Source organism: Nycticebus coucang, chromosome 14, assembly GCF_027406575.1.
Source record: "Nycticebus coucang isolate mNycCou1 chromosome 14, mNycCou1.pri, whole genome shotgun sequence".
Classification (NCBI taxonomy): domain Eukaryota; kingdom Metazoa; phylum Chordata; class Mammalia; order Primates; family Lorisidae; genus Nycticebus; species Nycticebus coucang.
In genome coordinates, this window is record NC_069793.1 from 52146449 (window position 1) to 52172236 (window position 25788).

Below are 25788 nucleotides of genomic sequence, written 5' to 3' on the forward strand. Positions count from 1 at the left end.
TAGGCCTCTCCCCTGCCCTACCCTAGCCTGGATCGAATTTGCGGGTCAGGTAAGTCTTTCCAGGTGCCTCTGTGGTCATAAAACCTCCTGCATTAATTCACAGACTCCCACACAAAATCAAAGCCTTGCCCGGGTTCTTTCACAGAGAAGAAAGAAATGAAATGGACGCTGCCTTCAGAGGTGCCAGACCAAGCCCACAGAAAAATGTTTTGATTCCTGAGACACAAAACCATTTATTTTTGGTCCATTTCAGTATTTACAGCAGTGCACACAGAACACATTTCCATCCACATGAATAGTTTCCAATTGTTGGAGCAAATTAATCTTTTACCAGCTACTCAGCAGTGAGGTTAGAAGATAAATAGGTGAAATAGTACACTTTCCTCTGTACGTGAACTTCCTGATTACAATATACCCTTTCATTTGAGCTCACCGCATCCAATGACTGCCGCACTCTCTGTTCATGTGGTGGCCCTGGCTGCCCCCTGCCACCTCTGCCCTGCCGAGGTACTTCTCTGATCAACCACCTGGGTGGGGCATGCTGCCATTTTCAGTTTGGAAGGAAAAGCCTATAAATCTGCTTACTGGAAAGAAAGATGCTGCTGAATTGTCATTTGCTTCCAGAATGCAGAAAACATCAATTTCAATGCAGCTCATCGGGGTTGGAAACACCTGCCATTTCCTTTCTCAGTTGCAATTAACATGCGGCATCTTGGCATTGATTGATTCCAAGGAGGCTAACGCTGCCAAAGTTAAGGTTTAAATGAAACAGTACAACCTGATATTATTTTTCACAGTTTTAGAAACACAAACTTATTTTTATTGCCAAAGGGAGCACCACAGAGGGTATACGTCTTTTATGCTTGAGAGGAGTGTGAGGAGAATAAGCTGATGCTTATAATAAAAGTAGTTTTTAATCTTTGTATTTGGGGGGTGCTTGTTTCATCATCTTTGTATTTATTTGGAGGTAGAATGGAGAACTAATAATCTTTCTGTATCTCAGCATCTAGCTTTGGGCTGCAGACCTGATGGGCATTTAGAGCATGTTAAATAAATAGACTGATAAATGCATAATTGGGGAGAGCAATCGTAATAATTGTATCCTGGGTCCAGCCTATGTACAATTCTGACTTTATACTATCATAATACCTTTGGTTTAACTTAGAAGCTGTGTGATACTGACTGTGAAACATGACCTGATGGTTTGGCCTTTATCACCCTCACTAGTGCTCTTTAATGGGGCAGTGAAGGCTCTGTCCATTCCCATCATAATCCTCCTCATATTGCCTACAAAGAAACTGTCTTCAAATTGTACAACATTTTACACTTTGAGGATCTTAGAACAGTATTGTGAATAAGGAATGCAATCATTTTAGATGTGTTCAACAGCCACAATATTTGCGTTCTTTGGAAATGTCATTGAAAGGATTTTTATGGATGAAATCGTTTTATGTATATAGAAAACTATTCAAAATTAAATCTGAGGTTTATGTTTTAACTTGGCCAGATATAACTGAGCTGTAAACAGAAAAACATAATCTATAGAAGAAAGTGATCAAATTGCTTGTCACCTCTACTAACAAAATATTAAAGGCCAAGAACTATCTTTTTTCTTGGCCCTCTTGGGAGAATGGGTTTTTTTAGATAGAAATATAAGAAATTAAAATAAGTGGCAATTAATTATTTTGTACAATAGCAACCCAAACATTACACATTTGAGCATCATCTGGTAAATGTATGTAGGCCTTAAATGGTACACTTTTATTCAACCAACAGAAAAGACTACGCTTGAATATTTCTGCATATTATAGAGTGAAAACTGAAGTTATATATCTTTTTTCTTATGACTTAACATTCCTGTATATCCATAATCTTTTTTTTAGAGACAGAGTCTCACTCCATCGCCCCGGGTATAGTGCCCTGGCATCATGATAGCTCACAGCAACTGCAGATTCTTGGGCTTAGGTGATCCTCTTGCCTCAGCCTCCTGAGTAGCTGGGATTACAGGTGTGTACCACAACACCTGGCTATTTTTTTCAGTAGAGACAGGGGTCTTGCTCTTGCTCAGGTTGGTCTCAATCTCCTGAGCACAGAAGATCCAACTGCCTCAGCCTCCCAGAGTGTTAGGATTACAGCGTGAGCCACTGTACCTGGCCATGTGCACCCATAATCTTACCTCTGAATGAGGGCAGAAAACATGATTCTGAATATCTCCAAGCATCTTTAATACTGTACAATTCACTGCCCCAAACATCAGGATTATTTGTATGTTAAATAGCTTATATGATGATTTCTTAATGCTAATAGGTCTTCTCCAAATTACAACACAGGAAAACCTGAATTATGAAGAAATCATATTATCCATTTTCACCTAATATACAAATAAATAAAAATAGATAAATAGCCAGAAGTGGTATTGTTTTCATAGGTCGGTAGGTAGGTAGATGCTTCCAAATACCCCCTAACAATAGAATTCAGGCACCAGAAGACTTGATACTTATAAAAAAGGAAAAGAAGAAAGAAAAAGAAAAAGAACTACAACCTTTGGAATTTTTTATAACATGGAAAGGTTGTATTTAAAGACACCCCAAACATTGGCTGACTCAGAGGAAATCCAGTTATACACCTAATTTCTGGCTTGTGAGCTGGCCAGATTGGTGTGCAGAGAGCTTCTCTGACAGAAGGGGTTCATGGGTCAACTTCTATTGAGAAAAATGTGTTCTCCCATAAGAGCCAACTGTTGCAAAGCACCTTTTGTGTAATGACACATTGTGGCTCAGTATATAACAAGGACTTCTTTAGTCTCTCTCTTATCAATAACAGAGTAAACCTTCAAAGAATGCCACTGGGGGAAGACAATCAAATATTTTATGACAACACATCACCATTTAAAATCTTCTTTCTTTGGCCTCCACATGAACCATCAAAGCACTCCAGGAATTCCGACAGGTGAGTGCGTGATCTCCGTCTCTAAAGCTTTCTTTTCATATTGAAATGTCATAAAAAATCTACAACCTGATATCGGATTTGGTAAACAGCTTCCCTGCATTCAGCTCTACCTTGAAGTCAGAAGCAGGTTTGTCCTGGTCAGTACTCAATCCCTGGGGAGAGTAAGAGACACTTCTCTATATCTGAGTCTGCCCTCGAGAAGCACTCCTTATCTGGTACCACTAGTGCGTTCACGTTCAGGAGCAGCACCAGCTTACCAACATTTTATCAACAAATGAAAAAATTGCTCTTTCTGCCATCACCAACACTTATTTAAAAAGCACTTCAAAATTACTCATTTTCTAAAAATGCTTTTTGTTATTTTCCAGGGGCCACGGAAAGAGTAGCATGGGAACAAAACCCTTTTCTAAACCCACAGTATTTGGTGAAAACTAATAATCCTGCTGGAAGAAGCTAAAGTTTTATTTTCTCTTTGTTTCATTTTCCTTTTTTCATAAAATTAAGGCTCAAATGTTCTATTAAACTCTCATTGCTTATGTATATTATATTAGGGCTTATAAATACACCTGGTAAATTAAATTCATCGTGGATTGAATTAACACCTGCTATGTGAGTTCTTTGCTTTATGTAATCAGTAATCTCAAGGTTTCTCCACTTTCTCTGGAAACACAATTTAAATATTAACCTAATCTTTAAACTGTTGCTGCCGCTTTCTGACATTTGGAAACCGGTCATCCATGCAGAAAAAGGTAAATATGGATATATTAATGAAAAGGCAGCTTCTGAAAAAATCTTAAAGTATGTAACTCAATGCATCGGGAAGGAAAGTGAGAGAAGCGGCATGAAAGTCAAGTCTTTTGTGCCACTTTCTAGGGAAAACAAGGCTGGTCATCTGTCAGCAGCACCCCCAGTGTGACAGCCAAAGAGAACCGCCAGCTTCAACAGAGACTTTGTGTTTTCTTCATTAGAAGCTCTGGAAGAATCATGGAAAGCTGTAGTACACGCAAGAGAATTTTCATTAAAAAAAAAAAAAAATGCAGTTGAGTATAATTTCAGTCCCAGGGATGATACAATCCCACAGAAAGACCTGTGAGAATGGGTGGGGTGCTTGGCCCGATCCGGCCCCCAGCTTGCCAGGAGGGAGAGTGACCCTGTCCCCTGTCACGTCCTGCTCAGCTGGCACCCTCTGGAGAAGATGAAGCTTTCAAAGTGCTGGTCTTCAGCCTTCTCTTCGACGCGTTGTTCCTCTAAGGAGTCTACGAGTTTATCCCTCTGCTCAATCACTTGCATCATCTTGGTGAATATTTCTTGTTCCTCTTTTAGATCATTCTCATCTTTCTGGCTCTCTAAAGAAAAGAAAGAAAAACACTGGGCTCAGGTAAGATTGGACCTCAGAGAGTTCTTGGCATGGACATTCCAGATGGTGAAGGAGTTGTTCTGTCCTTTCATTTCAATGGAGAAAACAAGGAAAGAAACTTAACACCAAGAATTGTCCTCAAAGCCGCAGATTTGAAAGTGGGTGTTTCTGTGAAGTAGTCAGCTCAGTTTTCATCTTGAGAATATATATAAAGCAAGAGGGAAAACCCTTTGTGAGAAAAAGAAGTTTATACCAGCCAAGCTTTATCAAATCCCCCACCCTTCCCTTTGCCCCAAAGAGAAACAAGCAGGATAAAAAGGCTGTTTTTCCATGAACATATCTGAGCAATAGCAAAGAAATCTGTGCGAAGTTTGTAAGTAAGCCATCTGCATCAATGGCTACTATTTCAATAACAATGACAATGGCTACTATTTCTTCATTTGTAGTTAACGGCAAATTGTAACCTTTTGCGTAGAGACCCCACAAAGCAAAGTGAGGCTGGCTGTCCAACAGCCTGTTTTCCCTTTTGTCTTTTCGACTACAGACCCTCTTCCCATAGTAGGCTCTGCCTGTTCAATGAGGCACACAGTTGCCTGGGGGAGACAGACTTGTTACAAAAGAAGAGAGTGAGAAAAATGTAGTAATGAGTTGGTGACACAGAAAATAGGATTTTAAAGCGAGATTTAAGTCTTGTCAACGGGGCGATTGTCTTGGGAGGAGGCTTCCTAAATTCTGTTAGCCCCTCCCCTCCAACACCAGGAAGACCGGGTAGCCCCGCCCCCTCCAGAGTAGAGCAGGTGCCGCTGCCTGTCACCAGGCCTCGCTCTGACTGAGGTCTGGGTCAGGAAAAAAGTACATGTAGTGAAAGGGACGCAAAGATGCAGGCAGCATTCCTTTGGCACTCATGTTTTATGCAGGGGAGGGGAGAAGGGCAGAGGGTAAGATTTCTGTGTCCCAGTCCCACCAGGCTAGGTGGGACTTAGAAGCCCCAAAGTGGTAAAAATGTCTTAAGCATTTGTTGGGCCACTGTGGGCCGAAGGACTTTTGCCCCAATCCTTGTTCAGAACTCTAGCAAGAAGCCAGCTTGGAGGGCACCCCTCCATGTGAACGTGGGGCAATGCATCATGGTTGGCAGAGAATGAGGTCTAAGTGTGGCTCATCAGATCTTGATGTGTGGCATGGGCAGAGTCTACAAGTGCCCACCTACCCCAGGTAGCTGGCTGACGGGACTGTCACAAGGCTCCCTCATGGAGGGAAGTGACTCTACAGTGGAGACTAAAGAGTAGACTGTCCGGTCACATTGAATGGCAGATATGCCAAGGCAAGGCTGAGTGAACCAGGAAGAGAATGGCCCAGAGGTCACCTCAGCTGCAAACATGGGCAGAGGGGGCACAGCCCAATCATGAGAGACAGCTATGTGGGGATTCGGCAGCCAGAGTGCCCTACACAAACTCCTAAGGTACAGGGTCACACAAGCCTGCCTCTCCCTGTCAAGTGGCAGTTATCCCAGGGAGCAATGCAGAAGGAAGAGGGGGCCATCTTCAAGAATGGACATTTCCATCCCTAAGAGACTAAGCATTTCCTATAAGGACTATTTAAGTTATTGCATCAGACTAGGCTTACCACGGAGGGATAAGTGCGGTTTTTTTTTCCTTGCTAACCAGTGGGAGGAAGCTTAGGTGGAAGATGAGCTCAGATACAGACAAAATGGGGAGGATACACGTTTTTTAGTACGTCTACAATGAAAAAATATATAACCTACAAGAACTTTTTGAAAAAGAATCAAAGGTGGCTAATAGAGTCTGAAATAGGCTCGGCACCTGTAGCTCAGTGGCTGGGCTCCAGCCACATACACTGGAGCTAGTGGGTTCGAATCCAGCTCGGGCCTGCCAAACAATAATGACAACTACAACAAAAAAATAGCCAAGCATTGTGGCGGGCGCCTGTAGTTACAGCTACGTGGGAGGCTCAGGCAAGAGAATCGCTTAAGCCCAAGAGTTTGAGGTTGCTGTGAGCTGTGACACCACAGTACTCTACCAAGGGCAACATAGTGAGACTCTGTCTCAAAAAAAAAAAAAAAAATAGAGTCTGAAATAGAGCAAGTTAAATTTTTTACTAAATCTATAAATCAGATATTAATTATGCTCTGTAGTTTGTTAATTTAGGTATATTCCAGTATTGGTACTCTTTATTTAATAAACATAGAAAAAGAAAAAAATCCTCTCTCAGTTTAGGCTTATCATAGTTGGACTCCTTTGAGGCCCTTCTGACATATAAAGTTGGTGTATAGCACTTTTATCTGTTCTGTACAGTATGGCTCTATAAGGATTTTGATAGAGATAGAATTTTGATGCTATAAAGAAACAATACAGATCACTGCCACGTGGGGAAGCATTGTAGGCTCTGTTCCTATATCTTAGCCCTACCATTTACCTTGAGCATGTTCTTTCAATTCTTGGAGACTCCTTTTTCTGATCTGTAAAATGGGTACAAAATACCTACATAAAAATAATGACAACGTCTAATATTTTCTGAGTGTTTATCCTGGACCGGGAAACCACATAAGGTAGGTGCAGTGTCAGTGCAATGAGGTACGAAGACATTATCTAACTTGTTCTTTTAGACCTAAGTCTAAATGCGGGACAGTCATGTATGGATCTGGCCCCTGACACCCACACACAGAGGCACAAAGCAGACTGATAGTCCTTTCTGGCTGGAGCCCGAGTATTGGAGAAAGCCAACACTCTGTCCTTCTCTGACCTTCTCTTGGCCCACTATGGTAGCCAACAGAGGCGACTCTCAATGAATGTCTGACACAGTAGGCCGTGTGAATTGAGTTTATTTCAACTCTCCCTGCTTCATGGTAGAATAATTTACTCACATGTGATGGGTGGGCCCAGCCCATGCTGGGTGGGAATGCTTCCTTTCCCATTTCTAGTGCCTGGCAGAACTAGGCCTGCCTTCCTCCAAGCTCCCAAAGCACCTCTGCTGTGGCCCTCACCTCATGATCTGCTCTGTCTGGTCTGGGTGTTGGTCTGCCCAGTGAGACCACAAACTCCTAGAGGGCAGGGGTTGCTTTCTACCCTCTGCCAGGCCCACACTAGGCTCTCAGCCAATGTTTGGTAAGTGAGTGGATGGATCAGGGAATGATGACTTTGTGTCTGGAGGCATATGGAATGGAGGAAAATGCTGCCCTCACAGCCTATGTGAATGAAGCAAGGTGGGCCCTGCTGTGGCGGTGGTGGAGGGGAGGCTGGCTTTGCACCTCCCCCTGACTCACAGGCTGTGCAAGGTGAGAACGGCACTTGACTCTGGGACTCCCAGCATGTTCTGCTCATGTGTCTTTCCATGGAGAAATGTCTTTAACAGGGACCAGGACATATCAGCATACTCACCCTCTTTGAGCATCTTCTCTCTTAATTTCTGCTCCAGTCTGCTTTGATGATCTTCTAATTCTAGTTGTTGGGCCCTGGGCATGAGAAAAGATTTAAACTTTATAAACACTAGATATTTATAAGGAAACTTTGATGAATAAACCCACTGGCGGTAGTTCCTACATTCCTTGTTAAAACTGAGGCCTAGCCTATCTCTAACTGAAAGCTGCTGTTGGGATCACTGAAGGTGCCTGGAACAACTGATGAGAGATGCTGAACTCGAGTGAGCAGCTGATGGTTGTGATGTGAGCACTGAGGGCTTTGGGATGGCCATGCAGACACCCTCTAGGGTTGGGCTGGAGGTGGGGAGAATAGCAAAGACATGTCCTGAGGAGAAACAGCAACAACCCGGAGCTCTTCGTGTTTAGGAACCTCGTGACTTTGATATTATCTCTAGCAACTCCCAAATCTTTGATTGTGTGAAATGAGAAGACAAAAAGGAAGAAACAGAAGTGAGACCTTTTATCTCACAACTCAGACAACTATCCAATGGGTGTGGCGGGTGTGGAAGGAAGAGTCAGTGAAGCTTTGGAACAGTCGCCTTGAGTGTGGAGGCTCGGTGTTCCCAGACAGGAGCAGCAAAGCAAAGAAGTTAGCCCCCCGTGCAGGGCAGCTGGACCGCCAACGCCCAATGCCTGGGGCTGTCCCCTTTCTATCACAAAGCACATGTAAGCCCCCCCACAGGATGGCCCATGCGGTAATACAGAGGCTCCCAAGTGTCACGCTGGAGTTCTCAGGAGAAATGAGGACCACAGACAGAGGTGGTGGTGGTCAAAGGTAACAGCCAACATCATGTGAGCCCTCCAGAAAGGCTACAGAGAGAGAAGAGGTTTGAAGACAGAGGTTGGAAATACCTACATCTAGAGTCAAAGAGGTGGAGACAGTTGGAAGAAGCCATCAGGCCTTCTGGGGCCTTCCCTGCCAGCCCCTGCCAGCGTCTGCCTGTTGATCTGCTGTGAGTGTTGCGGTCACTTTGCTAAAGTCTGTTGTTGGCATGACTTTTACTATGTCTACTGCCACATAGGCCAAGGTCCCTACCTCACTCAACACTCTGTCTTTCTCTGAACTTCTCTTGGCCCACTATGGTAGCCAACAGAGGCAGACTCTCAGATCTCCTTCGAGAGAACCTTCTGGGACAGGCAGCACTGCAGCTGCGCCACTCCCGCCAGCACCATCTTCCTGATGGCCAGTCTTTGGCTGGTGCTCTGTCTGCCCTGGCCAAGGCTTTCTCAGAGCTGGGCTGCCTCTGGGGCCCCTCCTGCCCAGTCCTCCCCAATCCTCTCCCCTTTTACAGATACAGAACTGTTGCCTCTTCCTTCTGCTCCCTTTCCCTTCTTCTCCTTCACAGGCATTTCCTCCAACACATCTCCTGTACGGCTACTCTGTCCTGATGTCTGCTTCCCAAAGGACTTGAACTGATGCATCCATTAAAGATATTTTTCCCTGCTCATCCAGATCTTTCCCTAAACAAAACCTATCCTTTAACAGAGCTCTTACCTGCCTTTGTCCGGTTCAGATGCCTGAGTTCTCCCATTTCCCTCTTTTGGAGGGGCAGGTCCTTCTGACTGTGTACAGACCAGGGCAGCAGCTCCCTCCAGTCATGAAGCACAGGCAGCCGTGCCGCCTGACTGTCACCGTCCCACCCTTGAAACTGCTCCTTCCACGGAGCTCTTGCTGTGTTCTCCTTTTATTTTAGTTTTTTTATTTTTACTTCTTTCTTTTTTTAATTTCAGGTAAGGAGAGGGTTCAAACAACTAGGTTACAACCTTTGTGTTTGTTAGGTAGAGTCCCTATTGTATTTGGGCCAGACTGGTGGCCCACACCTATAATTCTTGAGTATTTTCTCATTAATTTATATAGTAGTTTACAAATCTCTCTTCCCCAAAACACAACTTTCTAGAAGACGTGGACTGTAGCATTATTCATCTTTACTTGCACAGAACACCACCATAGTTCCTGCCACATAGAATTCTCTGATAAACTTTTGTAGAATGACCTTTATGACCCAGGGCCCTAAGGCAGACAGCACAGTTACATGAGAGAGGCCTTGTGCTCAGATGAATGTGGACACATTACTTAGTTGCCCTGAGTCTCAGGATATGCATCAACTTACAAACCAAAGAGATGACTTTCTTCTCCATTCCCTTCCATGGGAGGGGAATGAATATACTCCATGGAACTCAGTGAATATACCCCCTACACTCCTCCCCTAACCCTGTCTTTCCACACTCTCACCCAGGGAGAGGTAAATTTGAAAAAAATAGACTAGGTGAGCTACACTTGTGCCCCTTTCTCTCCCAGGCTCAGCCCCTCTTCAGCAAACGTGTGCTCCCAGTTACTCTGAGCCTTGCCACAGTCTATGGCCAGTTTCTTAATCATGACAATTGTGACATCTTAGACCAGCTTATTCTTTTTTTGGTGGGTGGAGAGGCCCGTGCTGTACACTGTAGGCTGTTGAGCAGCATCCTTGACCTCTGCTCACTAGGTATCGGTAGCAGCCCCCAGGGGTGACAACCAAAAATGTCTCTGACATTGCCAAATATTGCCTGAGGATACTGCCCTGACACCTACTGGGTCAGGATAAAAACCTTGTTCCTACGGCACAAAGTAGCACCCTACCTTTTGTGATTAGGTAGTTAGATATGTCTAGTTCTGGGATTTGGTTAGCGTAGTGGGTTGAATGGTGACACCCTCCCCCACCCAAAGAAAGGTCTGTCTTAACTTCTGGAAACTGTAAATGTGACCTTATTTGAAAAGGGCCTTATTAGAGGTAATTAAAAGCCTTGAGATGAGAACATTCTGGGTTATCTCAGTGGGACTTAAACCCAGTGACGAGTGCCCTGATCCATAGTAAGAGAAGACACACACACAGAGAAGACCGTGTGACCGCAGGGGCAGAGACCAGCGTGACGGAGCCACACAGCGGGGAATGCCCGGAGCCACAGAAAGTGGAAAAGACAGGCAGGACTCTACTGTAGAGCCCCTGGAGGGAACTCGGCTCTCCCAACACCTTGATTTGGGACTTTTGGCTTCCAGATCTAGTTTGTGGTAATTCATTATGCAAAGAAATGAATACCGTTAGCAAGCCCATCTGGGCTTTCATACTTAGCCAAGCATAAGCCACTAGCGCAGAAGCCATTATCAGCAGTATGCGTGATATTCTGGTGCTCCCTCTATTGACTTGTTGTCTTATTGCTCACCTGGTTCAGAACCCAGGCAGGGAAGTACTTAAAAGTTTCTCTCAAGGTCAGGATGAAATGAAATGAGACAGCATCAATGAAAGCACCCAGCACAACTTGTTTATGTGAAATGTTACCCTCTTTCCTTCCAGCATGGTGACAGGCAGAGTGACCATTAGCTTTTTCAGGCTGTGGTGAGATCCGTCTTTACTTTCCGATATCCGCACATTCAGAGAGGACAGCCACCCAAGTCTCAGTCCTTCATTCCTTCACACCCCCAGGATTCACACCCCCAGGAAGTGGCTGGGCAGATCTCACCGAGCCGTCCCACCACTCACACTCAGAGGCCAGGCCCGACATAACCTTTGTAGGTGTGTGACTACTCTTTTAAGATGGGCCTGGGGGACAGAGATGGGTGAAAATACCATATCCAAATGCCCTTTACTCCAGGCCCATTCATGACCTGAAATCTATTTTAGCCACAGGACTCTGCAGAGAGAACCGACAACCAAAGATTCTTCCCACTAATGCCAACATGATATGCAAGACATAAAATTTCAATTTGCCTCAATCACTATTCTGTATGCACAAGGAGAAAAAATCCTGAGACTTCCACCTAGGAGGGTAAGCAACCCCCCTCCACCCCCTTTGCTTTTAGGGTGCGCTGTTATCTGTGTTGCCTTACTTACATGATTAGGAGCTCTGACTCATATCGCATTAATTTATTCTTCTCCAGAACCAGCTTAAACCATTCCTGCAAAAGCTGTGCTTCATCCTGTGTGCCTGAATCTGCTTAAGAAATCAACAGCAAATGGGTTAGATTGGCGTTTCTCTCCTCATGATCGAACTGCTTTGGAACCACTTTCACGGGCCATGTTTGTAGCGAGAAGGGCTCTGCAGGTAGCAGCTCCCTGACACCCCGGTTGAAGCCTCAAAGTCATGGGCACGACAAATAAAACCAATCTGTGCATGCTATAGGGGGAGGTCTTCTCGGACATGTAAGGCATGACTACTCCAGCTCCACGGCTCATGTACTTTTGATAATGTCCCACCATAAATGACCCTTCTCTGTCTATTTGTACATCCTCTGTAAAACTTGTTTATGCATCACGTCTCCCAGCTGGGAAAACCTTAGCTGGTGATTTTTATCTCCTCTTCCTTTCTCTCCCCTAAATCAAATGCCCCTGAATGCCCAAGTGGAATATGGCTAGGCACGCATGGGTTGGGGAAACTCAGACCACATTTGATCATAAAATAGTAGTGATTGGCATTTTGATTTTTTTACCTAAAAGCCAAATGATGAAAAAAAGGTTATTAGCTTTGTGCCTCATGGGGGAAGAAAGTTACATCCACTACTTAAATCATGACCTTTATTAAACAAAAGAATAATCATGAGAAAATTGTCATTGCTTAGATACTCAGTGTTAGGTGCTGGATGTTTAGATACTAAAATGTTAAAATCTGGGCATATTGGAGAGGTAGCAACATAGTGATGCCTTTCGAATATTTGATCCTGATATGAGAATACTTGCTCTGTGCTAAAGCTTATGACCAGAAGGATTTGTACAGAGGGTCCTCACAGGCAGAGGGAAAAACAATGCAGACAGAAGATTTGTGTGACTTCGTGCAAGTTGTTTAACTTTTTGGAACCTCTTCTTTGTCATTGGTTAAACTGGGATGACAAGACACACAGGTGTTATAATAATAACAAGCGGCTACTTACTATGCAGAGATTACCTGCCATTTGAGGGGCTGTGTGACTTTAGGCAGCATCTCATTTAATCCTCATCACAAACCTGCCTCTAGGTTCCCTTATCACCACTTGATAGCTGGAGAAGTTTAAAAGATTAAAGTAACTTGCCCGAATTCACAGTTAGTAACTGGCAGAGTGAGAACTTGAACTCGTGTGTCTTATTCTAAGCCCATGCTCTTCACTGCCATATCTCCCTCCCTCCTTCCTTCTAGTAGTGCAGAAGGTAAATAATGCCCCTAGGACATTGCCTTGCACATAGCAAGTAATCCATAAAAATTCGTTCCTATTTCTCCCCGTTTCTGTGACCACCTTTTTATTGATAGGAAAACTGGGGCACGGAGACATTTACAATTGTCTCTCAGTACCTGGAGGAAATTGATTCCCACATTTCCTCTTAGATATCAATATCTGCAGATGCTCAAGTCCCTTACATAAAATGGGGTAGTACAGTCAGCCCTCACACTGGTGGGTCCCATATCCGTGGATTCAAACAACTGTCCATCCAAGAGTTTGGGAAAATAATTCTACAAAGTTCCAAAAAACAAAATTTGAATTAGCTGTGCTCTGAGTAGTATGCTACACTGAACACACCTGAGGAAGTGATGTCTGGCCATTGTATTAGTGTTACAATAATCTAGAGACAGTTTCAAGTGTACAGGAAGATGTCATAGGTTATGTGCAGATACTATGCCATTTTATATCAGAGACTTGAACATCCAGTCCCCAACAGATATGGAAGGGTGACTATATTTGCATATAACTTATGCACATCCTCTAGATTATTTTTAATACCTAATACAATGTAAGTGCTATGTAACTTGTTCTTACACTATATTGGTTTTTAAATTTGTATTATTTTTATTGTTATAGTATTTTTTCCTAAATATTTTTGATCTGTAGATGTGGAACTCGCAGATACAGAAGGTGGATCACGTATGCAATACCCCAAATTATCTAGCTTGTGGGCACACTGGTGCTAGAATCTAGATCTTGACTTCTGGTCCATTCATTCTGTCAAAAACACCTAGTCATTGAATATCTTATAGGTGTCAGCCCCCACCTTAGGTACTGGGGATATGGTAACATATAATGTTACATATCACAAGGAATTGGCGTTAGTGAGGCGTAGGGCCTACAAAAAAGGCTCTTGTTAGAGAATTCTTTGGACCAGTTAGACTCTAAGAACTAGAACATTAGGAAGCTCACAACAAAGCAATGAAAAAGTACTCTGGAAATAAAGAAGAGGTTGGCTCTGCCCCTGTGGCTCAAGCGGCTAAGGCGCCAGCCACATACACCTGAGCTGGCAGGTTCAAATCCAGCCCGGGCCCACCAAACAACAATGATGGTTGCAACCAAGAAATAGCCAGGTGTTGTGGTGGGTGCCTGTAGTCCCAGCTACTTGGGAGGAGGAGGCAGGAGAATCACTTGAGCCCAGGAGTTGGAGGTTGCTGTGAGCTGTGATGCTACAGCACTCTACCCAGGGCAATAGCTTGAGGCTCTGTAAGAAAGAAAGAAAGAAAAGAGAGGTTGGGCTTCCTGAGGGACATGGTTAAATGGGGTGTCATGGAACAGGGAACATGTTGAGGAGGAAACAATGAGGACAGAAGGGGGCATTTTCAAGAAGAGGGAACATGAGGACAGCCGAGGGTGGGAAAGGAGGTGTGGAGACAGAGTGGGAAGAGGGAAGGGAGCGTGAGGGGGCACAGTGTGGCTGGGGGCTGCCTGGGAGTCTCATCCTCCAGGCCCCGAGGAGTCACTCTAAGGTCTTTGCACTTGGTGCAGTGGGACGCAAAGGGGCATTAAAGGACGTAGGGTAAGAGAACAATGTGTGATGTTTTATACAGAAAGGATTAAAGGCAGAGAGAAAGGAGAGAAATAAGATGCTGTTCTTTTTTAGGTTTCTTGAGTGAAGGAATTAATGAACACAAACTCATAAACGTGTTGAGGGCCATCAGCATCCATCTAAGCATTGCTTTTGGTACTAAGAGACAAGGATGAATAAGCATCATTTCTGCCTCTTGAGGAAACTGGGAGCCTGGGAACCACGGGGGAAACCAACACTATGTAGCAAAATAGAAGACACAACGTGCCCCTGCGATGAGAACGCCAGAGAGAAAGCCTCCCAGAGGAGACGGCAGAGGGCTAGGTCTACATTGTGGAACCAGCGTTTGCCAGGGAGAGGAGGTTGGAGGCATTTAGAAGCATTAGTTGTTGAATGACAGAATGCAGTGTGGAACCCAGAGATCAGATATAATAGTAGGGTGTATATTTTCATATTTGAGATCAAACTTCCACTCTTCTACCGCCCACCGTGTGAGCCTGAGCCATGATCATAGCCTCCCTGTGCCTCAGTTTCCTCACCTGCTGGGAAGCTGCAGTGAGATTAAGCACATGAAATCCTGACCCGGACACTATTCAAATCATAAAATATACACCATGGTAGAACCCTCAGGGGTCATCTGGTCCAGCCACAAGCCAAAGTAGGAATTCCCTCCACCTCCCCATGATAGGTAGCTATTTTCTCTCTGCATGTGACAAGGGAGCTCCCAGATATCCAGGGAGCCTCCTGCATGGCTGCGAACTCTAAGCACTAAACATTTCTTTCTACTGGCCTTCGATGAGCTGGGCGGCAGCTACTGATTCCACCCTGGAGGAAAACAGAGAACACAGAACTACTTTTTTTTTTTTTTTACATAAAAGACCTTCAGCTATTTGAGGATAGGCCTCACAATTCACTGGAGTCTGCTTTCTTACCTATTTGGCACCTCCAGATCATTTATCACTTTGTCATATGAAGGCTGCCCACCTTCTTTTGCCCTCTAATTTCCCAGGATATATCTGAAAACAGATATATACATATATTTGACTCCAGAATCAAATAAAATATCAACAACCCCAAATGGAGAGACTGTCTCACACCTTTATTCTGGGCCCAGGGGTTGCAGAAAACTTCTTAGCAGCGTCCTCACTGGGGTTCTCATTAACCTGTAAATAACTCCAGTCTTTCCACAATAGTGGAGGTGGGTCTGGTGCCTTAGTGTTCCCTTTGCACAGCCGATCTTTTTCTTAACCCAATTCAAGACTTTATGTACATCTTGTTAAATATCACCTTGTTTATTTTGTCCTATCATGGGGAAATCTTTTGAATACTTTACGCAGCTGACCTATTTCTCCTAGCTCTGGGATTCCTGAAGAATTGTTAAAATTGATAAATATGCGTCTTGTACCTTTGGGTGATCCTGAAAAAAGTAATAATTAGATGTGACTAGACAAAGAACAGAGCCATCTGGCTTATCTTTTGGGGACCTTTCTTGGCCTTTGAGTAAAGCTGATTCTGAATCCATCAAACTGGTATCATCCAGTCCACATTGCTACGTCTTGTCCATGAGGCTGTTAGCGGAAACTTTAATAACAAAACAATTTCCTGAAATCAAGCTTCAAAATGTCTGCCACAGTCATTGGCACTACAGACCATGCCGCTCCACTCAGAAAAGGAATGACATTTGTTTTTCACAGCTTCCCAGTAAACACCAGCGGTTCCTAGCAATCTCTAAATTCTTTCTAAAGACTCTCAAGTTCTTTACCAGTCCTTTCCAGAATTTTAACCAGGATCAGAATTCGTGTTTTCTTCTCATATGAATAGTGGAAAACATGCTCACCCCTAGTCTTTTGGTCCTAAATTCTCCACGTGTTTTCAAAGACTGAGGTCATGCACGTTATTTCCCCAGCAGGAGCTTAATTCTGCTCATTCAACGAATTCTGACTGAGAAATGCCACATCCAAGACACCCTTCTACATCCCTCTCATGTGGGCTTAGAAACCTACCTTCACAGCTCTCCCATTTTCCTCCCTTATCTAGATTCAATTTCCCCTTCTAGATATTTGTTTAATGTTTCTAGATTGAGGACCATTTTCCTTGATAGAGAAAACAGCCAAGCTGAGAGTTGACAACTCTGTCTTTCCTCACCAGCTAACAGTGTGCCATCTGCCACACGCCCTGGGCCTATCCTTTCCTTGTTCTCCATCCAAAAGAAACAGCTTTCAAGGCACTATTTTGCTGTCTTTGGAGTATTTTCTGTTGTTGTTTTTCAGATTCAGCCTCTTTGCTGCATTATACCCGCAGATTCGAGCCAAAGTTTTATCCTGGATTACACGTTCCTTTTTTAATCTTATGTGTCCTTCTAAAATCTGGCCCATTAGAGAGTTTCCTGTGCAGACACACTGATTTCTAATAACATTGTATTCAACAAACACAGGTTGAGCTGAATCACTCAATTTTATTTCCTTTTCTTAGAGGAGTAATTTGTAATTTTTTAAAATTCAAATTAATATGAGGGAACAAATTTTTAGGCTACATAGGTTTAACTTCTAAGGTCAAGTTCAAGTGGTAGTTGAGCCCTTCACCCGGGGGCATGCTGAACACTTTCACATTGTGCACATTAGGTGAGATCCCGCCAATTGCTCCCCGTCCCTTCCTCCTCCCTCTGTGGAATATACTTGTTTTTCTATCGTGTGGGCATGTAGTTGTTTATATATTGGTTTCAGATTAGTATTGAGTGCCTTGGATATTTGTTTTTCCATTCTCGTGTTACTTTACTGAGAAGAATGTGTTTCAGCTCCATCCAGGTAAACACAAAAGATGTAAAGTTTCTATCTATTCTTATGGCTGAGCAGTACTCTGTGGTATACGTATGACACAGTTTGTTAATCCATTCATGGGTTGATGGAGTTGTGGTTGCTTCCACAACTTAGCAATTGTGAACTGAGCTGCAATAAACATTCTAGTGCAAATGTCTTTGTGGTAAAATGATTTTTGGCTACAGTTCATTTTTTAACCTCTCCTTCAGTAGTCAGAAGCACTTTGGAGGATCTTTGGACATGGAATCACATGTAGGTTTCTACAGAATCTGTCTTCCCAAAGTGCTGTGGGATTGTGACTGTGCCCTTGCTCCTAACTCCAACAGTGCACCAAGACATTCCTCTACAATTTCCACCAATTCTCTGCCACCCATTAGATTCCTTCCTTGTGGGCTCTGATGAAGGTGTACTACGTACACCCTCACTGTGTGTGCAGTGGCAGGGAGTGAAAAAGGCATGGGCTTTGAGGCCAATCAGACATGGCCCTGAGACTTTCGAATGTGTGACACTGGCCAAGTAACCTCATGTCTCTTTGCTTTGGTCTCCTCCTATGGAGGATGGTAGTACCTACCTCATAAATTGGTTAGGGAATCCAATGAGATAATGCATGTAAAATGCTTAGCAATGTGCTGATGACATAGTAAAGATTCAGTAAACTGCACCATTGTCATAACTAAGAGACTATTATCGTCTCTTAGAGTAGGTTCTGTAGTCCCACATGGATTATTTTCTATTCACCTTTAAAACTCAGCCAGAGCGCAACCCCTGACTTGATTATATATGGCCAAACTTTGTCTTGTAATTTAGTTGAGATTAACAAAAATTCTTAAATAACTTTTTTGGGTGGGACCTCTTGTAAACAAAAAGGGGGCGTGGGTGTGTGGATCACCAGCACTTCTCGGGAAGACTGGAGTACCCAGTGCCTATGATGGTTTGCTTAACCTTACCTCCACCTGGTTCCACGGCTGCTATTGTACAGAAAGCCCTTTCAGGGCAGGAATGTAACTCCCATGACCAGCTAGGAACCAGGATGCAGCTAAAAAGCAGTGGCTGCAAGGCAAGCTGCCTCTGGCTGTAGTAGAATGGCCCAATTATCAGCACTTTACTCTCATCCTTTGCTTGGGTCCACTGTCAACTGGTTATTCCTTTGCTCTTGCATTCTCATATCATGCTTTTTCCTAGACAAAATGTAAGTATTCTACTTGCTAAGACAAAACAACAACTTTTTATTAATAGGGTCATTTACATTCACCCACTTGTGCCCAAAAGCATTCTCAAAAATGCAAAGCAAATTATGCCAGTCTCTGCTGGAACTCTCCACAGTCAAGTTCAAACTATCAAGCCTGGTACGTCTTAGTCCTGGCTTGCCTTAGGGTGACTGGCATGTGATGGTCAATGACTTTTTTCTGAATGAATAATAACAGAGAACAAGTGAAATATCTGTTCTTTAAAGTCATACTTTTTTAAAAAATATTTTCTTTTGTAGGTAATACTGAATACTTCTCTGATTGTGTATTGGTGTGTGGTTTCTCCCAAGTCCAGTCTTGTTTTGCTGTTGGATTCTTAACTAATCCTTTAGATGTGATTTTCCACCTCTTTAGAATCTATGAGAAGTCCTGATTGGATGTTTAGTTCAAATTTTAAAATGTATTCTTCATCCTCACTGATGATCTGGCCATAAGAGAGCCTTAGAGAAAGCAGAAAGGAATGCTCAGTGGCCCTGCGCAGGGCAGATCACCAGGCTGGCTGGGGGTCAGCCCCTGACTCTTGTTCTCTGGCCTCTGGTCAGCTCCAGCTCTGGGGCGGGTCCACAGTCCTGTTTCACTGAAGTTTCTATCAGCCTTTGGTACCCAGAGCTCTAGGTACATTTCCTTCAAAACAGGCCCTTTCCATAGGATGATGCTAACCCAGAAAGCCACACTGTGGATCTGGCCTGACTCAGTCCTGATGAACCCAGGGTGCTGGTGGCTGGCTCAGGAGTCCATTCTGTGGGCAAGAGGTTGTAGCTGAAAAACGAAAACTCTAGCCCTTCCTTTTGAAACTGTTTTGTTGTGTTTTTAGCTGCGTATCTATTTATGATAAACAAAAAATTAGTTTTTCTTACTTGTTAGCTTTATTAAAATGGTATCATCCAGTACAGCCGTCTGCAATTCACTTGTGTTAAATTCAATATTACAGCGTGAAATGCATCTGTGTTACTCACTGATTTTCCCCCACTGCTGTACGTATAACATTCCATTCCATGATGCTACCACAAAACTCCATTTTCCTGGGAAGGGATATCTGTGAGTTCTTGGAGTTCTGCTCTTATGAACGATGCTGCTATAAACACTCTTGTATGTCCCTTCTGCTTCGCGTGACGTTTGTTGGGACATACACGTAGAAATAAATTCTTGAATGGTCGGACATGTAAATGTCCAGTTTTATAGCATAAAGCTAAATTGTTTTCTAAAGGGTGTCCATTTATGCTCCCACTAACATTGAATGAGAATGTCTCTTATTCCTACTCCTTGCCAAATACTTAGTAACATCAGATTTTTCAAATTTTGACTATTTAGCAGTTTAAAATAGTTTTTTATTGTAGCCTGAATTTATATTTTCCTAATTGCTAATGAGATATCTTTCCTATACGTTGATTGGCCATTTAGTATTCTTATTCTATGAAACACACATTTATATAATTTGCCTACATTTATATTGGGGCGTCTGTCCATTTCTTGTTGACTTTCATAGTTTGGGCATACTCTGGAATACTAATTCTTTTTCAGTGATAATTATTGCAAATGCAGTTGGTCTTCTGCATCGAAGGGCTCTGAATTCTCAACTTCAACTGACCATAGATTGAAAATATTCAGGAATAAAAAAAGAAGGGTTGTGTCTGTGCTGAGCATGTACAGACTTACTTCTTGTCATTATTGTTACTTGTCAAGTAACACAGTATTATAACTATTTACACAGCATTTACATGGTATTAGATATTATAAGTAATCAAGAGATTATTTAAAGTACCTGGTAGGATGTGAGTGGGTTATATGCCACTGTACCATTTCACATCAGGACTTGAGCATCTGAGGATTTTGGTCCCTCACGGGTAATGAGGGATGACCACATTTTCCAAACTAGTGGCTTTTCTTTTCATTTCCTTTATGGTGTCTATCAATCACCAACTTGAGGTCAAAAAAAGAGTCTTAACTTCTCAAGTTCCATTTTTCACAGTAAAGTCTTTAATCTTTATGGAATTGATTTGTTTGTATGGTATAAAGTAAGACCTAATTTCATTTTTTTTTCCTGTATAGAAAATCTATAGGCTGAGAATTACTTATTTCCTGTGATCTGCAGTGCTATTGCTGGCTTATATCAAATTTTCATATAGGTGGGATTATGTTCCGGTCCATTGGTGACATGTAGTAAAGTATTCAAATTGGATCCATAAAAGTGGTGCACCTTTTTTGGGTTAGATTTACTCCTAGGTATCTTCTGGTTTTGATGTTAACATAAGTAACATAACATATCTTTGTTATTTCATTTTCCAGGGGCTTGATGTTGAGATATAGAAATGCAATTAATTTTCATGGTTTGATCTTATATCCAGTCACCATATGGAAGGCAGCCTTATCTTATTACTGATTTTAAAAGGAATGTTCCTACTCAACAATGATGTTACTAAAGGGTTTGGGACAATATCCTTCAGATTAAGAAAGTTCTATCCTTTTCTATTGCTGTTTTTTGCTAAAAGTATTTATCTCAAATGGGTGTTGAATTTTGTCAATGGATTTTTCTTCTTTTATATAAGGTTTTCCTCTGTAGTTTTTTCATATGGTAGCTGTTAAATCACACTTAGATTGCCAAAATTTAAAATCACCGGAATCAAGTGTTCATTATATCGTTCTATCTTTTTGAATCTTTGCCATATCTGTGGTTATAGCTGCCCTTTTCATTCCTTCCTTGTTTTCGACCTTATTTTTAAAAATCAATTTAAGAGCATTGTCTTGAGGCTTGTATTAGCCATTTCAACATTTGGCTTCAAGTGAAGCCACAGACTTTCTACACAGTGGCCAGTGAAACTAGAACAGTGTGGATACATAATAAATGGATTTATTTGTTTATTTCAAATTTGAACATATTAGGGGGGTACAAATAGGGGTTTTTGTTACATGCTTAGAGTCAGGACTGTAAATGTGCCCATCAACTGAATAATGTTCCCTGTGCTCCTTAGGTGGGTTTTTGCCCCTCCTTTTCCCATCCTCCACTTGATTTCCAATCACTTTTACTTTCCTCTGTGCACTTATATGCCCAACTGTTAGTTTCAATTGATTAGAGAGTGTGTATGGTGTTTATTATTTTTTTCCCTAGGATAATGGCCTCCACTTCCTTCCAAATTGCTATAAAAGGCATTAATCCATTCTTTCTGGTGGCTGACTAGTACTTCACGGTATACATACACTATATTTTGTTAGTCCACTCGTGAATCGATGGACACTTGAGTTGATTCCAGATCTTTGTCATTATGAATTGTGCTGCAATAAACATTTGACTACAGGTATCTTTTTGATAAAATGACTTCTTTTCCCTTGGGCAGATACCCAGTTGGGGATTACTGGATTGAATGGTAGGTCTACTTTTAGTTCTTTGTGACATCTCCAGACTGTCTTCCACAGGGGGTGTACTAATTTGCTGTCATCCCACCTACAGCATACAGGCGTTCCCTTCTCTCTGCATCCATACCAGCATCTATTGTTTTTTGACTTTTGAATACGCTGTAAGGTGATATCTCATTGTGGTTTCAATTTGCATTTTTCTGCTGATTAGGGATGTTGAGCATTTTTTTCATGTTTATTAGCCATTTATCTGTCTTCCTTCAGAAAACTTGCATGTCTTTTGCCCACTTTTTAATGGACTGTTTGTTGTTTTTTCTTGCTGATTCATTTAAGTTCTCTGTAGATTCTGAACATTAGCGTTTTATTGGATATGTGGATTGTGAACATTCTCTCCAGTTCCGTATATGTTGTCTATTTACTCTGTCAACTATTTCCTTAGCTGTAAGATAAATGGACTATTGATATTTGTTGAATGAGGCAATCTTCTTCTACAGAATGTGAGTATCCTTACACATTTTTGCTGAGTGTACCAAACTATGAGGCCCAACAATCCTCTAACTCTGAGTGGTTCCTACAACGGGTCAGTCAGATGATTTGAGAAGTCAGGAAACCACAGTGTGGCCACTGCACAACTACTTGTTACCTGGGAAAGGGGGACTGGCTCATTCACAGCTTGCTATAAAAGCTGCTGGATTCTCTGCCCTGGCCTCCTTAGCTCTGGGACAACCCACTGCATACGCAGGTGCCATCTAGATCTATCACATCACACATGGACTTGGGAACTTGGGAACAGGACTTGGGAACAGGCAGCCACCCTACCACATTGATGCTCCTACTGTTTGCTGTGCTATAAGTCCTAAACTCCCTTGCTCTGATGCACTGAATTTCCTTGTTTACTTTCAGCACCTATAGAGTGGTGGCAAACTAACCCAAATTCCTTGCCTACATAATGATCAACTTTGGAGTTTTGTTACTCCCAGTCATTCTCTATAAGGTTGGAACTCATTTCTGACAATATCCCATTATATTAGGCAATAAAATAATGTTATCTGTGTTTATGTGTTTATGGCTACCTACATCCAGACATACTCCTCTAGGATCATGGAAGGATCTCAGCCCTTCCCCTGCTCTGCTGACTTCTGGACACACAGGAACTGGCTGTGGACAATGACAAATAAGAGGGTGAAATCACTGCCTTTCAATACATGTAGAGAACAAATAGTTATAAAAGGTTACCTAAAGGATATCCATTCCCTAACATCCATTCCCAAATTATGGTGGACTGTAGGAGAGCATGCCTTAGAACCCATGGTCTGCTCTCATTGTTGACCTGCTTTTATTGAATTATTGGATTTTAGGTGGAGTTACCAATATGAGTCTATATCTAGATCCTTACATGGACCAAGCATGCTAAATTCATGTATTATACATGTTTATAGAAACCAGCTTGAATCTCTTCTAAGGAGTATAGCTACATATGAATGTGACAGAGCCAACAAACAAGTACAATTTGAGAAGTCAGGGACCACCTGCTATGTTTTATAATGATTGGGATATAAAAGAGAAGGAATTAATATTTTTGAACATATATATACCATGCCTTTTTTAGGTGCTTTACTAACACATTTCATTTAATCCCTTCTTCATATGATTATTATGAGGTTGGTATCATCATATTAGTCCCATTTATAGCTGAGAAAATTTGGGAGAGGTAAATAATTGTATAATGGGAATATTGGGATTTAAACTCAGGAGTGTCTGACTCTATCTCATACTTGTGCTCTGTCCAGGATAATGGTACATTATCCATGAAATTATTATTCCTCATTTTCTCGGCAGCAGTTAAGACAAAAACCACAGAGTTGCGAGCCAAACTACTTCCCTCCTCCTGGCCAGGTGCGCCTTGGCGTTTCTCATCGTAACATGTGCTCCTGCTGCCCCCTGCTGGCAGCCTCATGAGTGATGATTTTTCTTGATAAATCCTTCAATCTTTGAGAAGGAAAACAGTTTGGCTCCCCCTCCCGCCCCCCCCCCCCCAAAAGCAAGAAGCTCCATGCAGATAACCAACTGGAAAGTCTTCCTGAAAGTTGGTAAAGTGTTAGGGAATGATAATCCTCATCTACCTTCCCTGGGGATAAATCCTTTATCCTTTGAAGCTGCTGTCCGTTTTCATCAAATTTTATCCGTTTCTAAAGGTATTGAAAAGAAAGCACAGATTCTGTGATTCAGATCATTCAAATTTCAATGGTGGTTGCCAGCTACATTGGAGTATTCCATGGCCCTAGTAGGTAACACTGATCACCACACTGGCAACTAAAAACCCAGCAGGTAACAAATGGTGCCTGGACCAAGAAGAGCCTAACAGGCTGGCAAAGGGAGGCCTGGCCTCGTCCCAGAGGATGGAGGTGCCAGGGAAGCACACTCCCTCATCTCCTGTCCTTCACCTGGGCAGCCAGGACCACAAGGGACTCCATGCCCTTTTCCAAGGACATCACATGTACACACACCCTATAAAACATGCTGATCTCTCATCTGGAATGAATTGTAATCATAGATTTTTGTTTTTCTTTGTTACCCTTTCCTTGACAAAATGGGGAACCCGGGGGTGGGAGAGCTTATTTCTGACTGCTGGGAGAAAAGAAAGCAGTAATTGTTGTCACAGCAATGAGGAGCTCATCAAAGCCTCATTTTGCTCATCAGCCATCACTGCCCCTCCTCTCCGTCCTGCACCCCCGCATGTTCCTCTAATTCAATGCCCGCCTAATGAATAACTCCTAGAACAAAAGACCCTTTCAGGCTGCCTACATAATTATCAGAGGAGCCTTGCATAACTGTCGCAGACTACTCATGTTTTCAGGCCTGTCTCTAAATTTGGTTATTCACAACCTTTATAGCTCAATATTATTGTCTAACTGTGATCATTTTCTAATTATCCTAATAATACCTATTAAATATTTCCCATTAAGTCACTTGAACTGGAGCAGCACAGGCCGGCTCAAATACAACTTAACCTAATAAGCATTGGTCATTCATTAAGCAACAGGGCAATCTCTTAAAGAGACTGAATAGAATATTAAACCACAAGGGAATATTGTTATTGCATAAATGTTATTACAAGTTAGAGTGTATTAATTCCAATGGCTAGTTTGCAAATCTTCCATGAGGCTACTCTCCATGACTTGACTCTGATGGTCTCCAGCCCCTGGCTGAGCTGCATCTGTCACCCACACAAGGACAATCGAGGTGGAAAGTTAACAGGGTAATTAAATTACCGAGGGTAAAGGGAAGGAGTAGAATCTATCTTCCAGATGGTTTGGCACACCTGTGAGAACAGTACAACGTGGTCGGGTTTCTTTAGCTAGAACTCAAAGCAGCCCTTTCTTTTCATCTTCCTTCCTTCCTTTTTTTTACATCTGGAGGATGAGGGAGATTTTTAAAAGATGCTTTAAAAATCCAGTTTCTACAAATTGCAAGTGGTAAAGATTAGAGAAACATTTCTTTAAAAGTGTCTGTGTGTAGGCATTTCATATTTTGTAAAATAATATTAGGTAGTGTTTACTGAAAGCCTGCAGGGCAATAGATGTTCTGGCAGGCACTTTGCCCACCCACACCTCTAATTCTCAAAATGACTAGGTAACATGGGGATTATTATCTCCATTTTTCAGGTAAGGAATCTAGGTCCAGAGAGGTTAAGTGATTTTCCCAGGACTATACAGCCTAAATGAAGTGGAATAGAACTTGAACACACGTTACCATGTTGGCAGTGTGTTGCTAATGGCAAACCGAGACATGCCCTAGCTTTTCTGTTTTATCTTTTCCATTTCTAAGGCTCTCCACTGAAATCAGCACATTCCTAAAGACAAGTACCAGAGCCTTCTTG

At 42.5% G+C, this 25788-nt stretch overlaps 1 protein-coding gene across 7 annotated transcripts in view; it reads right to left on the minus strand.

Annotated features, from left to right (window-relative positions):
- Positions 1 to 207: 207 nt before the first annotated feature.
- MICAL2 (microtubule associated monooxygenase, calponin and LIM domain containing 2) overlaps positions 208 to 25788 on the minus strand; it is a 231702-nt gene continuing 206121 nt past the window's right edge. For 6 of the 7 annotated variants that reach the window (XM_053560668.1, XM_053560664.1, XM_053560667.1 and 3 more), the window contains 3 exons: positions 11609 to 11711; positions 7702 to 7775; positions 208 to 4295 (listed from right to left, as the gene is read on the minus strand). In XM_053560668.1, the coding sequence (XP_053416643.1) occupies positions 4111 to 4295; positions 7702 to 7775; positions 11609 to 11711 (362 nt within the window). In that variant the 3' untranslated portion in view covers positions 208 to 4110. The remainder of the gene's footprint in view (positions 4296 to 7701; positions 7776 to 11608; positions 11712 to 25788) is intronic. The other variant, XM_053560662.1, reaches the window with a different exon arrangement.